The sequence below is a fragment of the Nomascus leucogenys genome, chromosome 22a (assembly GCF_006542625.1).
Source record: "Nomascus leucogenys isolate Asia chromosome 22a, Asia_NLE_v1, whole genome shotgun sequence".
Lineage (NCBI taxonomy): Eukaryota > Metazoa > Chordata > Mammalia > Primates > Hylobatidae > Nomascus > Nomascus leucogenys.
The window spans coordinates 83,583,521-83,599,259 of NC_044402.1; the positions used below are offsets into that span (position 1 = coordinate 83,583,521).

The 15,739-nt window shown below is 37.7% G+C and overlaps 1 protein-coding gene across 3 annotated transcripts in view; it reads left to right on the forward strand.

Annotated features, from left to right (window-relative positions):
• The window catches only part of NUP35 (nucleoporin 35), an 85,654-nt gene that overhangs the window by 15,997 nt on the left and 53,918 nt on the right, over window positions 1–15,739 (forward strand). For all 3 annotated transcript variants that reach the window (XR_004027933.1, XR_004027934.1, XM_003253822.2), the window contains exons 5-6: window positions 9,124–9,265; window positions 15,009–15,078. Coding sequence is in view for 1 of the 3 variants with exons in the window: in XM_003253822.2 (XP_003253870.1) it covers window positions 9,124–9,265; window positions 15,009–15,078 (212 nt within the window). In the remaining 2 variants the exon portion in view is untranslated. The remainder of the gene's footprint in view (window positions 1–9,123; window positions 9,266–15,008; window positions 15,079–15,739) is intronic.

Consider the following 15,739-nt stretch of genomic DNA (forward strand, 5'->3'; position numbering starts at 1 on the left):
CTAACTTGTAGAGGCTGCCCACATTCTTTGGCTTATGTCCCCCTACCATCTTCAGAACCACCAGTGTCCAGTGAGTGTTTCTACATTATTCTTTTCCTTTCCTCTTCCCCTTTTAAGGACCTTATTGGTTATATTGGGCCTATTTGGATAATTTATTTTTATAGTCACCAAAATTTTATTTATTCTCATGTCAGATTAACTATGCTACCATTGAGTGGTCTCTAGTTACCGTGGTGGCAATATTTATGTTTTAGTCAAAATAATAAATTCAGATGGTTTTAGAAAATTAAATAGAACTTACTGTAATCCCAACACTTTGGGAGGCCAAGGCGGCTAGATCACCTGAGGTCAGGAGTTCAAGATCAGCCTGGCCAACATGGTGAAACCCCATCTCTACAAAAACTACAAGAAATTAGCCAAGCATCATGGTGGGCACCTGTGATCCCAGCTACTCAGGAGACTGAGGCAGGAGAATCACTTGAACTGGGGAGGTGGAAGTGGCAGTGAGCCGAGATCGCACCACTGCACTCCAGCCTGGGCAACAAGAGCAAAACTCCATTCCAAAAAAAAGGAAAAATAACATGGTGAAACCCTGTCTCTACTAAAAATACAAAAAATTAGCTGGGCGTCGTTGCAGGCGCCTATAGTCCCAGCTACTCAGGAGGCTGAGGCAGGAGAATGGCCTGAACCCGGGAGGCGGAGCTTGCAGTGAGCTGAGATCGCGCCACTGCACTCCAGCCTGGGCGACAGAGCGAGACTCCGTCTCAAAAAAAAAAAAAAAATAGCATTCTGTTCTTTCATAGGTAAAATGTTGTCCTGGCAGTGAGGTTAATAGCAGTCTTTTTTATTCTTGCTCTTATTGTCTCGTCTCTTCTAGTTCTTGGTATTTTTTTTTTCCACCCCTCTATCATTGCTGGTGAGTAAATGTTTGTCAAATGAGGCATTAAAAGCTATTTGGAATAAGTGTGTGCATAAGGTTCGGTATTGGCAGCAGGGTAGAATTGATGGAGAGAAGCTGTTTTATATCTTACTGGGCTTCATTTTTAAGTGTTCCCAAAGAAGAATCTTTTAATACTCAGCCTTAATGCCTAAGCTGGTGTTCTGAATATGGGCAGGGGCAAGTCTCCTTTTCAATGTGCAGATTTTCACTTAATCTCCTTACAGTTGTCTTCTGCTGTCAGACTCATTGAGTTTTGAGCTGTTTAGGTTCCTTTTCTCCAGAGACAAAATCTTTGGTCTTTTGAGGGTGGATTGGGAAAGTGACAGTTATCTGGCTGCCTGGGATAAGGAGAGGCCTGGCCTCTAAGCCCTTATTATATACTTTACACTAGTTTTCCTTAAGTTCAGCCAGGAGTTTTTCACAGTATCATTGGTCCCCAAAACCTGATACTTTTTTAGAGTGTCTGTCAGTAGGTGTTTACGGGGGATTATAAGTGAATACAGGGTTCAGTTCACCATGCTTGATTGGACATTGTACCATTCAATATGCTTTTTCGGTACAATGTGTGTGCTATACTGCAAAGTCTGATTAAGCAGTCCCTTATAAGATTATCCTTACTTCAGATACTAGCTGTTAAGTTTGGGACGATCGCTTTAGACCAGCTGTCTATAAATTAAGAGGTTCCCAAGGCTGCTTGTAATGTTTGGTAATTTACTAGAAAGACTCACAACCCCACTGAAAGTGCTGTACTCATGGTTATGGTTTTATTACAGCAAAAAGAAACAAATTAGAGCCAGCCAAAGGAAGACACATAAGGCGGCGTTGGAAAGGGTTCCAAATGTGAAGCTTCCTTTCCATTGTCTTCAGGGAGATGTGTTATCCTCCCAGTGTCAATGTATGGCAACATACATGGAGTGCTACCAACTAGGGAAGCTCACCGGAGCATCTATGTCCGCAGATTTTATTGGAGTTTCATTACATAGGCATGATTGAATTACCAACCAGGTGGTTGAGTTCAGTCTCCAGTCTTCCTCCTCTCGTTGAGCAGAGACCAAATTCCTTATTACATATTGTGCTACTTTGTTTCATGATAAGAAGTTAACACTGCCAGGAACCTCTTTTTTCCAAGTTTCATTTGGCTCATATCTGTTTAAAATTTACTAGTCTTTTAATCTCTTTTGTTTTCATTTAGGTTAGTGGTCTATTTTGAAATAATTGAATCTTTCTTTTAATTGAAGATATTTTCATAAAGGATAATAAGGTCTTTTGCCCTCTTCTTTAATCCAGTCTTAGGAATGTTTGAATAGTGATTTACTCAGGGAGACACATTGCAGTCCGATTTGATGTGGTTTGATAGGCACACTTTATTGTCATCTTACAAAGCATGGCATGTGGGCACCAGAAGTCTGATTGAAAGGAAGTAAAATCAGTGGAGCAATTAAACATTAACTAGGTGGGGGCAATTATGCTAAAGTTATGTAAATAGTTTTAGATTATGTATAAGTAATTATATTTTTCAGAGTAGTTGACAGGGCAAAAATTAGATTGCTTATTCGTTTGAGACTTATTTTTGATTTGTTTTATTTTTAAAGGTTGTAATGGTTGTCACAATTCGAACCTTCATTTAATTTCTTGCTTGAAGGTTATTACATGATGTAGCATAACTAAATTTTATCTTCTTAATGGTAATACTTGTAGACTGTAGAAAATTTGGATTGGCTTCAGATTAAATGCCTTTTACTGTCTTTGGTTTGTTAATGGAATGTCTTTGTAGTAACTAAAATTAGTTAAGAGTATCTTTTGTATAAATATATGCTTCCATTTACTAAAGCAATAGTTGGTAACTTAGTTGATAAGCAGATTCTTAAATGTATAACAGCACTTGTCAAAGTGGGATGTTTCATTTTAAATCAGACTTATTTTAGAAATATATTGAACAGGTTGAGTATCCCTTATCAGAACTGCTTAGCACCAGAAGAGTTTCAGATTTTGGAATATTTGCATTATACTTAACAGTTGAGCACTGAAAATCTGAAATTTCCTTTGAGTGTTATGCTGGTGCTCCAAAAGTTACAGGTTTTGGAACATTTTGGATTTTGTATTTACAGATTTGGGTTACTCAGCCTATACCTATGAAATGCTTCTGTGGTGATGAGGGAAGTAAATTGTTAAATGTATTATAGGATGATGTACTTTAGTATTCCTCCACATGTACTCCGTACATTTGTACAAATAAAAAGATATCCAGTATAGTTGAAGATTACCTGAAAGAGAATTTTAAAAAGTTTAATAAATATTACTTAGTTATTACATCTATAATGAACCTTAACACAAGACTTAGGTGTTACTCCAAAAATAAAATGGGACAATAGACAAGAACTTAAAAAAGTTAACTGTTGTTAGTAATACATAACTTCAATTACAGCACAAATATTAATTTATAAAGTCAAGTCTAAAAGACTTCTAGGAATGATGTCCATGTCTTGCCTCCAAATGATATCAAAACAAAACTACAGCCTGGGCAGGATCAAAAAGAGTTATCAAGTAAAAACTACAATGCAACAATATCATTCTAACTGAAGAGAAAAAATATAATCACTTAAGAATTTCAAAAATCTGCTGGGCATGGTAGCTCACTCTTGTAATTGCAGCACTTTGGGAGGCCAAGGCAGGTGGATCAGCTGAGGTCAGGAGTTTGAGACCAGCCTGGCCAACCTGGTGAAACCTCGTCTCTATAAAAATACACAAATTAACTGGGTGTCGTGGCACACACCTGTAATCCCAACTACTCCAGAAGCTGAGACAGGAGAAACGCTTGAACCCAGGAGGCGGAGGTTGCAGTGGGCTGAGATTGCACCACTGCACTCCAGCCTGGGCAACAGAGTGAGACTCTGTCTCAAAAAAAAAAGTATTTCAAAAATCTTACTTCTTTAGGGTTGCTAAACAATTTGAGTTCCTAGACTCCTTTGAATTCAAATTTAGAAACTAGAACTAATCTAATTTAACCTATTAATGTAAACTTTCCTTTAGGAAAAATATTTTTCAGATCACCTCACATCTATTAAGCTTATTAAAGAATATATTTTATCGAGAACACTATTCTAGACCTTACTAGACAACAAGATGTTCAAATAGTAGTGCTATTTTGAGTTCTGCAGATCTCCAAACTGCTTTCTGCTGAGGCTGAACTAATTTACACTCCCACCAACAGCATATAAGGGTTCCCTCTGCAGCCTCATCAACATTCTTACATTCTTAGTTTTTGACTTTTTTTTTTTTTTTTTTGAGTTGGAGTCTCACTGTCACCCAGGCTGGAGTGAAGTGGCATGATCTTGGCTCACTGCAACCTCTGCTTCCCGGGTTTGAGCGATTCTCTTGTCTCAGCTTCCCGAGTAGCTGGGACTACAGGCACCCACCACCACGCCCGGCTAGTTTTTGTATTTTTAGTAGAGGTGGGGTTTCCTCATGTTGTCCAGGCTTGTCTCGTCCTGACCTCAGGCGATCCAAACGCCTCGGCCTCCCAAAGTGCTAGGATTTCAGATGTGAGCCACTGCGCTTGGCCTATTTTTTGACTTTTTAATAGTAGCCATTTCTATTGGTGTGAGATGGTATCACATTGTGGTTTTGAATTGCAGTCTCTGATGATTAGTGACATTGAACATTTTTTCATGTTTGTCGGTCACCTGCGTGTCTTCTTTTGAGAAGTGCCTGTTCATGTCCTTTACCCACTTTTTAATGTTTCTTTCTTGTTAATTTAAGTTCCTTACAGATTCCTTTGTTGAATGCATACTTTGCACATGTTTTCTCCTATTCTGTAGGTTGTCGATTTATTCTTTTGATGGTTTCTTTTGTGTACAGGAAGTCATTAGTTTAATTAGGTCCAACTTGTCAATCTTTGTTTTTGTCGTATTTGCTTTTGCGATATTAGTCATAAAGTCTTTGCCTAGGCCAATGTCCAGAAGAGGTTTTTCAAGGTTTTCTTTTAGAATTTTTGTAGTTTGAGGTCTTACATTGAAGTCTTTAATTCATCTTGAGTTAATTTTTTTGTATGGTGAGAGGCAGGCTGCATATGGCTAGCTAGTTTTCCTTGCACCGTCTGTTGAATAAGGCATCCTTTATCCATTCTTTATTTTTGCCAACTTTGTTGAAGATCCATTGTTTGTAGGTGTATGACTTTGTTTCTGGGTTCTCCATTCTGTTTCATTGGTCTGTGTGCCTATTTTTGTACCAGTACCATACATACTGTTTCGATTACTGTAGTCCTATAGTTTGAAGTCAGGTAATATGATGCTGCTGCCTTTGTTCTTTTTGTGTAGGATTGCTTTGGCTATTTGGGCTCTTCTTGCTTCCCTGTGAATTTTAGAATAGTTTTTTATAATTCTATGAAAAATGATGTTGGTTATTTGATAGGAATTGTGTTGAATTCCTTTGGGCAATATGGTCATTTTAATGATATTGATTCTTCTAATCTATGAGCATGGAATGTTTTTCCATTTGTATCATCTGTGATTTCTTTCATCAGTGCTTTGTAGTTCTCCTTGTAGAGATTTTTCACCTCCTGGGTTAGATGTATTCCTAGGTATTTTAATTTTTTTTTTTTTTTGGTATGTGGCTGTTGTAAATGGGATTACATTTTTGATTTGGTTCTCAGCTTGAATGTTATTGGTGTATAGAAATGCTACTGATTTTTGTGAATACTTTTTTAAGCACTTGCTTGTGAGTGAGCATATGTGATGTTTGTCTTTCTGTGCCTGGGTTGTTTCACTTAAGATACTGACTTCCAGTTCCATCCATGTTGCTGCAAAATTGATTCCTTTCCTTTTAATGACTGAATAATATTCCGTTGTATATATACACCACATTTTCTTTATTCATTCACCCATTGTTGAACCCTTAGTTGATTCCATATCTTTGCTAGTGTGAATAGTGCTGTGATAAACTTATGAGTCCAGCTATCTTTTTGGTATATTATTTCTTTTCCTTTGGTTAGATACCCAGTAAGAGAGATTGTTGGACTGAATGGTAGTTCTATTTTTAGTTCTTTGAAAAATCTCCATACGGCTTTCTGTAGAGGTTGTACTAATTTACGTTCTCATCAACAGTGTATGAGTTCTCTTTTCTCTGCATCCTTGCCAGTATCTGTTTGTTTTTTTGTTTAACAATAGCCATTCTGACTAGGGTAAGATGATGATGTAGTTTTGAATTGCATTTCTCTGATGATTAGTGATGTTGAGCATTTTTTCATATACCTCTTAGCCATTTGTATGTCTTTTGAAAAATGTATATTCATGTTCTTTGCCCACTTCTTTAATAGGTTATTTTTATCAAATATATCTATATATATATTTTGAGATGGGGTCTTACTCTGTCTTTTAGGTTGGAGTGCAGTGGCGCAATCTTGGCTCACTGCAACCTCCACCTCCCAGGCTCAAGTGTTCCTTCCATCTCAGCTTCTCAAATAGCTGGGACCACAGGTGCACACCACTACGCCCAGCTAATTTTTTGTATTTTTAGTAGAGATAGGGTTTCGCCATGTTGCCTAGGCTGGTCTTGAACTCCTAACTTGGCCTCCCAAAGCGCTGGGATTACAGTCATGAGCCACGGTGCAAAGCCAAGCTTTTTATCACAGTAGCTTTCCCCCCCACCTTCTATAGATAATCTTTTTTGTTTCTTAAGAACGTACTTGGAGAAATCCATGTGACTGTAAACACTTTGGAATGAGTTAGGATGGTTTTCAACTCATTTGGGAATTAAGGATAAATGACAAGTCAGGAGATATATACAATAGTTAGAATATGTTAAGTAGCCTCTAGAAAATCAATAAAAATGGAGCATGACTCATGTGCATTGACCTGTAAGAACAGTGGTTCTCAAACGTCTTAGTTTTGTAGTTTTTACCTTGTTTATACTCTTAAAAATTAAAGAGCTTTTGTTTATATAGATTATAGCTATCAATATTTACTGCATTCAAAATTAAAACAGAACATTTTAAAATTTAAGTATTAACTCATTTAAAAAGAAACCTATTTCATATAAACATAACCTTTTTTGAAGTGAACAGTAACTATTTTCTAAAGAAAAAAAATTTGCAGGAAGAGTGACATTGTTTTTGTTTTAAAAATCTTTTTAGTGTCTGGCTTAATAAAATACCTCTGAATTCTCATGAATCTGCTTCTCTGTTCAACCTGAGTCCGTTGAATCCCATGAAGTTGCCTCTGGAAAACTCCATTGTGCACTCATGAGAGACTGAGAAAAAGGCAAATGAAACTTCATGTTTTTGTGAAAATAATTTTGAGTTGGCTGATCTCATGAGAGAGTCTTGGGGGAGCCAAGGATTTTCAGACCACACTTGTAGTACCGCCACAGGAAATAAACGTGTTAACTAGATTACTGCCTCAGAGCTCGTGCTTTGGATTCCAATTGCCTGGATTGGAATTCCAACTAACCTTCTGGATGTTATTTAATATTATCCTGTTTCCTGATTTGTTAAATGGACTAATTGGACCTTTTGTAGGATCATTAGAATTAAATAAAATTACACTGGTAAAGTGTAATAATCACTTAATAAAATGCTACCTTTTTTTTTTTTTTTTTTTTTTTTTTTGAGACAGAGTCTCTCTGTCACCCAGGCTGTAATGCAGTGGTGCTATCTCAGCTCACTGCAACCTCCGCCTCCTGGGTTCAAGCGGTTCTCCTGCCTCAGCCTTGAGAGGAGCTAGGATTACAGGCATGTGCCACCATACCTGGCTAATTTTTGTGTTTTTAGTAGAGATGGGGTTTCACCATGTTGGCCAAGCTGGTCACAAACTCCTGACGTCATGATCCGCTCGCCTTGGCCTCCCAAAGTGTGGGATGACAGGCGTGAGCCACTGGCCTGGCCCTTAAAATGCTACCTTTTACTATCAAAGTTTTAGGCCTGTTATGTCATGCTTGCTCAGAATTTTGTGTTGGTTTCCTACCTCACTTAGAGCTTTAGCTTTTACAGTGGCTTTATAAGGTTTTTCTTCATGATCCGGCATATAGCTGCCTGTCTGCTCTCATCTCCTTGTTCTCATCTCACATCCCCCTCACTGTGCAAATAGTGGCCTTCTTGCGTTCATCTAAGACCAGTCATGTCTTTCCTCATGGCCTTTGTTTTATTATTTTCTCCACAAAATGTTCACTTCTTCAAATATTGTTTTGCTTTCCTTGTCCTTCAGGTTTTTGCTTTAACACACCTCAGTGAAATCCTTTTTCATTTAACCCACCCACACAAATTGGCCCTGTCTCCCTTCTCTGCTTTTCTCTATAGGATTTTTAGTTTTGTAGCACACTAAATATTTACTTATTTGTTTCTCTTTCTCTAGAATGTAGTCTTCAATAGGGATGGATTTTTTGTTTTTATTTGTCTAATCTAATGTGTTTACTGCTGTACCTTCAATACCTAGGTTGATGCTTGGTGCATATTTAAGTGCTGAAAAAATATGTTTCGAATGAGTAAATCATTATTGCTACTGTGAAGATGAAAGGGAAATAGTCTCTACTTCTCACAAATGTATAGCCTTAATTGGACAGTGCTTCTGAGATAAAATGAACTTTGTAAAGTGTTTAGCATGGCGTGTTGGACACACAGAAGTACTCATTAATTGGTGGCTGTTACTGAAGAATAAGAAATAAAAGGATAAGACATTTTAAATAGAAATGACCTGAATAAAAGAAAATTGCATTCACATTTTAAGGGGTAGGGTAGATATTGTTTAGTGCATACTGGAAAAGTAAGGTTGCAACTGTATAGCTGAGGCCGAGGCATTCGGATTTTGTTCTGTGGGTAATACATTTTTGCATGTTCTTAAGGCAGAGGTGCTGTGATGAAAGTGGTAGGTTTGGAAGATGAAACCAACAGAAGTCTTTGAGGTTGCCTGGGATATCCTTCTGGTGTCTGCTTAACCAGACATGCTTAATGAAACATTTAGATAATTTATCATACATAATAAAACATTTGCAAAATTATAAACTGTGCCCAATTATTACTTCTTCTAATTGTATGGTAGCATGAAATTGCTATTTGACCACAGTTGTATGTTTTGAACTATTTATGTAATTGCCAACTTTATTAGACTTTATCATTTAAAACTAAGATTTTTGATTTAGAATCAATCAAGGTGTTTATACTGGCAACTAACTTGCTAAATATACTAATATAGGGCAAAGTATGTTTAGTCCAGCAAGTATCGGTCAGCCACGAAAGACGACATTATCTCCTGCCCAGTTGGATCCTTTTTATACTCAAGGAGATTCTTTGACTTCAGAAGATCACCTCGATGACTCTTGGGTGACTGTATTTGGGTAAGGTTTTTAGATCATTTGCCTTTTAAAAACCGTACCCTAACATTTTATAATGAATATAACCAAATATACAGAAAAATGGAAAGAAGTGCATAGCATACACCCGTATTACTACCACCTAGGTTCTATGGTTAACAGTTTGCTACATTTGCTTTATCATTTATCCATCTATCAATTCATTCTTTTTGTTGGTACATTTCATAATAAGTTGTAGACATCAATACATATTACCCTGACACTTGAGCATGCGTGTCATTAACTAGAGTTTGATATTTGTTTGTAGTTTTTTTAATCGTTTGTCTATTTCTTCCCAAATTATTTTCTCTTAAGCATATTTGCTAGATGGAACACAGTTGTCTCTTTAGACTTAGGGAACTCCTTCCCCTTTTTCTAGTGACTAGTTCTCTACATCTAGTGGAATTCACCAGTTTTGAACTAACAGAATGAACATTTACACACACACACACACACACACACAGTGTCACAGGGTTGATACTTTCTAGTCACAAAATATTGAATATTAATAGAAACAGAGTATGACAGTCCTCATTACATTTTTGAATAGATTTTTAGGTCCAAAAAATACTTTAAAATGCCTTTTTAAAAAAAAAATTTTTTTATTTCCATAGGTTTTTGGGGAACAGGTGGTATTTGGTTACACGAGTGAGTTCTTTACATGATTTGTGAGACTTTGGGGCACCCATCTCCCGAGCATTATACACTGAACCCAATTTGTAGTCTTTTATCCGTCACCCCTTTCCCACCCTTTCCCCCTGAGTCCCCAAAGTCCATTGCATCATTCTTATGCCTTTGCATCATCATAGCTTTGCTCCCACTTATGAGTGAGAACATACGATGTTTGGTTTTCCATTCCTAAGTTACTTGACTTAGAATAAGTGAGTTAATTCACTTAGAATAATAGTCTGCAGTCCCATCCAGGTTGCTGCAAATGCCATTAATTAATTCTTTTTTATGGCTGAGTATTCCATTTTGTATATATATATCTATCACAGTAAAACTCCTTAGAGATCATATTGTATAATGTTTTATTTTACAGGTGAGGAAACTGAGGTGTAGGCAGATTAAGTGATTTATTCAGAGTTCACATCTAGTTATTATTAGCAAAGCTCCAGCAAAAACTTAGGTCTTTTGATATTCAAGCTGATATTTACACTCTACAAAAATACAGTTTGTTTCTGAAAGTATGATTTGCCATACTGTATTAGTCCGTGTTCATGCTGATAAAGACATATCTGAGATTGGAAAGAAAAAGAGGTTTAATTGGACTTAGGGTTCCATGGCTGGAGAGGCCTCAGAATCATGGTGGGAGGTGAAAGACACTTCTTACATGGCGGTGTCAAGAGAAAATGAGGAAGAAGCAAAAGCGGAAGCCCCGATAAACCCATCAGATCTCGTGAGACTTATTCACTATGATGAGAATAGCCCAGGAAAGACTGGCCCGCATGAATCAATTACCTCTCCCTGGGTTCCTCCCACAACACATGGGAATTCCGGGAGATACAATTTGAGTTGAGATGTGGGTGGAGACACAGCCAAACCATTTCATTTCATTTCATCCTTGGCCCCTCTAAATCTCACGTCCTCACATTTCAAAACCAATCATGGTTTCCCAACACACCCCCCAAAGTCTTATTTCAGCATTAACCCAAAAGTTCACGGTCCCAAGTCTCATCTGAGTTAAGGCAAGTCCCTTCCACCTATGAGCCTGTAAAATCAAAAGCAAGATAGTTATTTCCTGGATACAGTGAGGTTATAGGAATTGGGTAAATACAGCCATTCCAAATGGGAGAAATTGGCCAAAACAGAGGGGTTACAGGCCCCATGCAAGTTCAGAATCCAGAGGGGCAAATTTTAAAGCTCCAAAATTATCTCCTTTGACTTCCTGGTCTCACATCCAGGTCACGCTGATGCAAGAGGTGGGTTCCCATGGTCTTGGGCAGCTCCACCCTTGTGGCTTTGCAGGGTACAGCCTCCCTCTTGGCTGCTTTCCCATGCTGGCATTGAGTGTGTGGGTTTTCTAGGCACAGAGTGCAAGCTGTCAGTGGATCTACCATTCTGGGGTCTGGAGGATGGTGGCCTTCTTCTCACAGCCCCACTAGGGACCCTGTGTTGGAGCTTTGACCCCACAATTCCCTTCCGCACTGCCCTAGCAGAGGTTCTCCATGAGGGCCCCACCCCTGCAGCACAATTTTGCCTGGGCATCCAGGTATTTCCATACATCTTCTGAAATCTAGGTGAAGGTTCCCAAACCTCAATTCTTGACTTCTGTGCACTCACAGGCTCAACACCATGTGGAAGCTGCCAAGGCTTGGGGCTTCCACTCTCTGAAGCCACAGCCCAGGCTCTACACTGGCCCCTTTCAGCCACGGCTGGAGGGGCTGGGACACAGGGCACCAAGTCCCTAGGCTGCACACAGCATGGGGACCCTGGGCCCGGACCACAAAACCGCTTTTTCCTCCTGGGCCTAGGGGCCTGTGATGGGATTGGCTGTCTTGAAGGGCACTGACATGCCCTAGAGACATTTTCCCCATGCTCTTGGGCATTAACATTAGGCTCCTTTCTAGTTATGCAAATTTCTGCAGCTGGCTTGAATTTCTCCTCAGAAAATGAGTTTTCCTTTTCTACTGCATTGTCAGGCTGCAAATTTTCTGAACTTTTATGCTGTGTTTCCCCTTTAAAATGGAAGGCTTTTAATAACACCCAAGTCACCTTTTGAATGCTTTGCTGCTTAGAAATTTCTTCTGCCAGATACCTTAAATCATCTCTCTCAAGTTCAAAGTTCCACAAATCTCTAGGGCAGGGGCAAAATGCCACCAGTCTCTTTGCTAAAACATAACAAGAGTCACCTTTGCTCCAGTCGCCAACAAGTTCCTTATGTCCATGGGAGACCACCTGAGCTTGGACCTTATTGTTCATATCACTATCAGCATTTTTGTCAAAGGCATTCAACAAGTCTCTAGGAGGTTCCAAACTTCCCACATTTTCCTGTCGTCTTCTGAGCTTTCCAAACTGTTCCAACCTCTGCCTATTACCCAGTTCCAATGTCGCTTCCACATTTTTGGGTATCTTTTCAGCAATGCCCCACTCTACTGGTACCAATTACTGTATTAGTCCATTTTCATGCTGCTGATAAAGACATACCTGAGACAGGGAAGAAAAAGAGGTTTAATTGGACTTACAGTTCCACATGGCTGGGGAGGCCTCAGAATCATGGTGGGAGGCAAAAGGTACTTACATAGTGATGTCAAGAGAAAATGAGGAAGCAAAAGTGGAAGCCCCGGATAAACCCATCAGATCTTGTGAGACTTATTCACTATCATGAGAATAGCATGGGAAAGACCAGCTACCGTGATTCATTTACCTCCCTCAGGTCCCTCTCACAACACATGGGAATTCTGAGAGATACAATTCAAATTGAGATTTGGTTGGAGACACAGCCGAACTGTATCACATGCTGATACTGGAATGTATCTATTATATATTTTTTGGGATTAAAAAACCTAAAAATAACACATGAGCTCCTTGAAGGAAGAAAGGTGCACAGTAAATGTTTAGTGGATTTTATGTATTCAATTTATTTAAAATTAAAAAATCAAAAGGTATGTAAGAATGTACAATGAAGTTTTCCCTTTGGCTTTTGTCCCAAGCTAGTTTTCCTCCTCTTTAAGGCAATGATTGCCACCTGTTTTTTGTGTATGTTTCCAGAGAGATTTTATGTGTTACTGATTTCTATTTAGGTAAAAAGCAGGGTTATAGCATTCTGTTCTCTAGAAAGTCCATACTCAGTCCTATATCCATAGCAGTTTGGCTGGCGTGTTTTTATTCTTCTTCTTTTACATTTACATTTTTATATTCTCTCATAAAATGGCTTTTTTTTTTTTTTTTTTTTTTTGAGACAGTCTCTGTTATCTACGCTGGAGTGCAATGGCATGATCATAGCTCACTGCAGCCTCCAATTCCTGGCCTCAAGCAATCCTTGTGCCTCAGCCTCATGAGTAGTTGGGATAACAGGCATGAGCCAGCTTGGCTGCATGTTTTTGAAAATAGGTACCCACTCCTAAATCTGTTTTTCAGGCTCAGTAGTAGTGGTTTAACTTTTAAGATTTCCAGTAATTAGATAAATTACTTGAAGCACTCCTAGTATTTTTTCGTATTTCAGACATTAACTTTCCCAGCTATTTATTTTTTTACTTTCATGTTTTAATAACCCTCTATGACTTTAATTTCAAGAACTGAAGCATTCTCCTTTAAGAGATAAAGTTTTTTATTTTGATAATTTATGGGGAAGTACCTCTAAAAGATGCATTATATATGTTCTTTCTTTGGTAGTTTAACCTTTTCCTACTGACTTACGGTTATGAAATATCATTCATTGTTTTGGGTGATTCTGCTATAGAGTACTAGAATGTAAGTTTCTACTCAAAGTGGTCCAAGAGTTTTAGAATTATGTTTTATTTCTTAAGTACTTCCCTCACTTGCAGCCATTCTTTCTTCTTTTCATTTTTGTTTTATCTTTGCCCTGTAGGCGCCCAACCTATTTGTTGTTTTTCTTTGTGGTGAGAAATTTCACATCCAGATTTTATACAAATGAATTTTGAGTTCTTATTGCAGTGAATATTTTACTCATATAGATTTTATTTAATTAATTAATTAATTTTGAGACAAGGTCTTACCCTGTCACCCAGCTGGAGTGCAGTGGCACGATCTTGGCTCATTGCAACCTTTCCTTCCCAGTTCAAGCGATTCTTCTGTCTCAGCCTCCTGAGTAGCTGGGACTACAGGTGCCCACCACCATGCCCAGCTGATTTTTTGTATTTTTAGTAGAGGCGGGGTTTCACCAGGTTGGCCAGGCTGGTCTCGAACTCCTGACCTCAAGTGATCCACCCACCTCGGCCTCTCAAAGTGCTGGTATTACAGGCGTGCGCCATTGCGCCCGGCCTCACATAGATTTTCAATGTGTTTGGTTTCTGATTTATTTTTGAGACTCGGATTTTTCTTTTTTTCTTTAGGGTTCTAATTCAGTCTTCAGATAACTGAAGTTAGATAGCCATTTCTATGCTATTGGTAGTGGTTATTGTTTTCAAATTGAAAACAGCTTTATTGTTAAGACTATAAAAGAATAATATGTCATTGTAAAATATCCAAACCATACAGAACTTCATAAAGAAGAAAGTAAAAATTACTTAGAATTTTCTCATGGAGAGATATGGCTAATCAAATTTTGGTAACCGTCCTTTTAAGTGATTCTATACCATAGATATTGATGCTGAATTTTCTCTAAGACTAAATTTCAGAATTTTTAAGTGATGCTCAATGTATAATGATTCGTTTATAATTTAAAATTCTTTATCTTTTCATAACCATAGTATACCTAAATATATTACATATTAACATACACATATTGAAATAAATTATATGTAGAACTGCAATTTTTTTTCTAAGACCTGGATAATGGCAATGAGAGTAGCATTTTTAGAGATTTCAGAGGTAGAATCTGAGGATGGAGAAGAATGGCAGAATAAGACTAACTTTAAGGTATTTGTTTTTGAGTGACTGGTCATTGACAGAATTAGCCCATATTGGGGAAAACAGGATGATCAGCGCTCTCCTGTTAACGTTCTAGACAGTTGGGGGGCATTTATCTTGAAACTATCTTGTAGTAATTTGCATTCACATTGATAGTAGAAGCTGACTGTTTTCTTTGGACAACTCTTTGTTTCAGGTTTCCTCAAGCATCTGCTTCCTACATATTACTACAATTTGCACAGTATGGGAATATCTTAAAACATGTGGTAAGGCTTAATTTTTTTCAGTTCAGAGTTTTGACTAAAGAGGGATAAGTTGTGAATTGAGAGAAACTTTGCTTCTGAATTTTGTGGATTTTTTTTAAACTTAATTTTTTTTTAAGTTTTGATATAATCCTTTGAAGTCTGGAAGGCTGGAAGTTGCATAGTTGTTGATAAAAAGAGGTATAGCGAGAAGATATGGAGAAGCGAGAGTTTGAAAATCCACCTCCTCTCACCTCCTTTCTTAAATAGTTTACAGTCTTAAAAAAGATAGATTATACCAAGTATTATATTACTGTTTTCCAATTTGAGCTTCTTTTATTGGGGATAAAAGAAGTAGGAGGCAGTTCCTGAGCTTTTAGAGTTTTTAGAGCTTTATAGCTCTAAAATTTAAAAAATTATCTTACCTTGTGCTACAAGTTATAAGTAACAAATCTTTTTTTGTTGCTAGAGATTGACTTAACTCCTATACAAAATCAGATTGAGTGGTTTTAAATAATTTTATGGCAAATGTTGCTTTGATCTCTTTACAATAAACGTATTTTGAGAAGTATTTTACTTTCAGAGAATATGTACATATTGATTGTAGAGAATTGAGAGATTGTTGAAGCTGTTTTAAATATGATTTTTGTTGAACTTCACAGCTTTTTATAAGGCATCAAATACG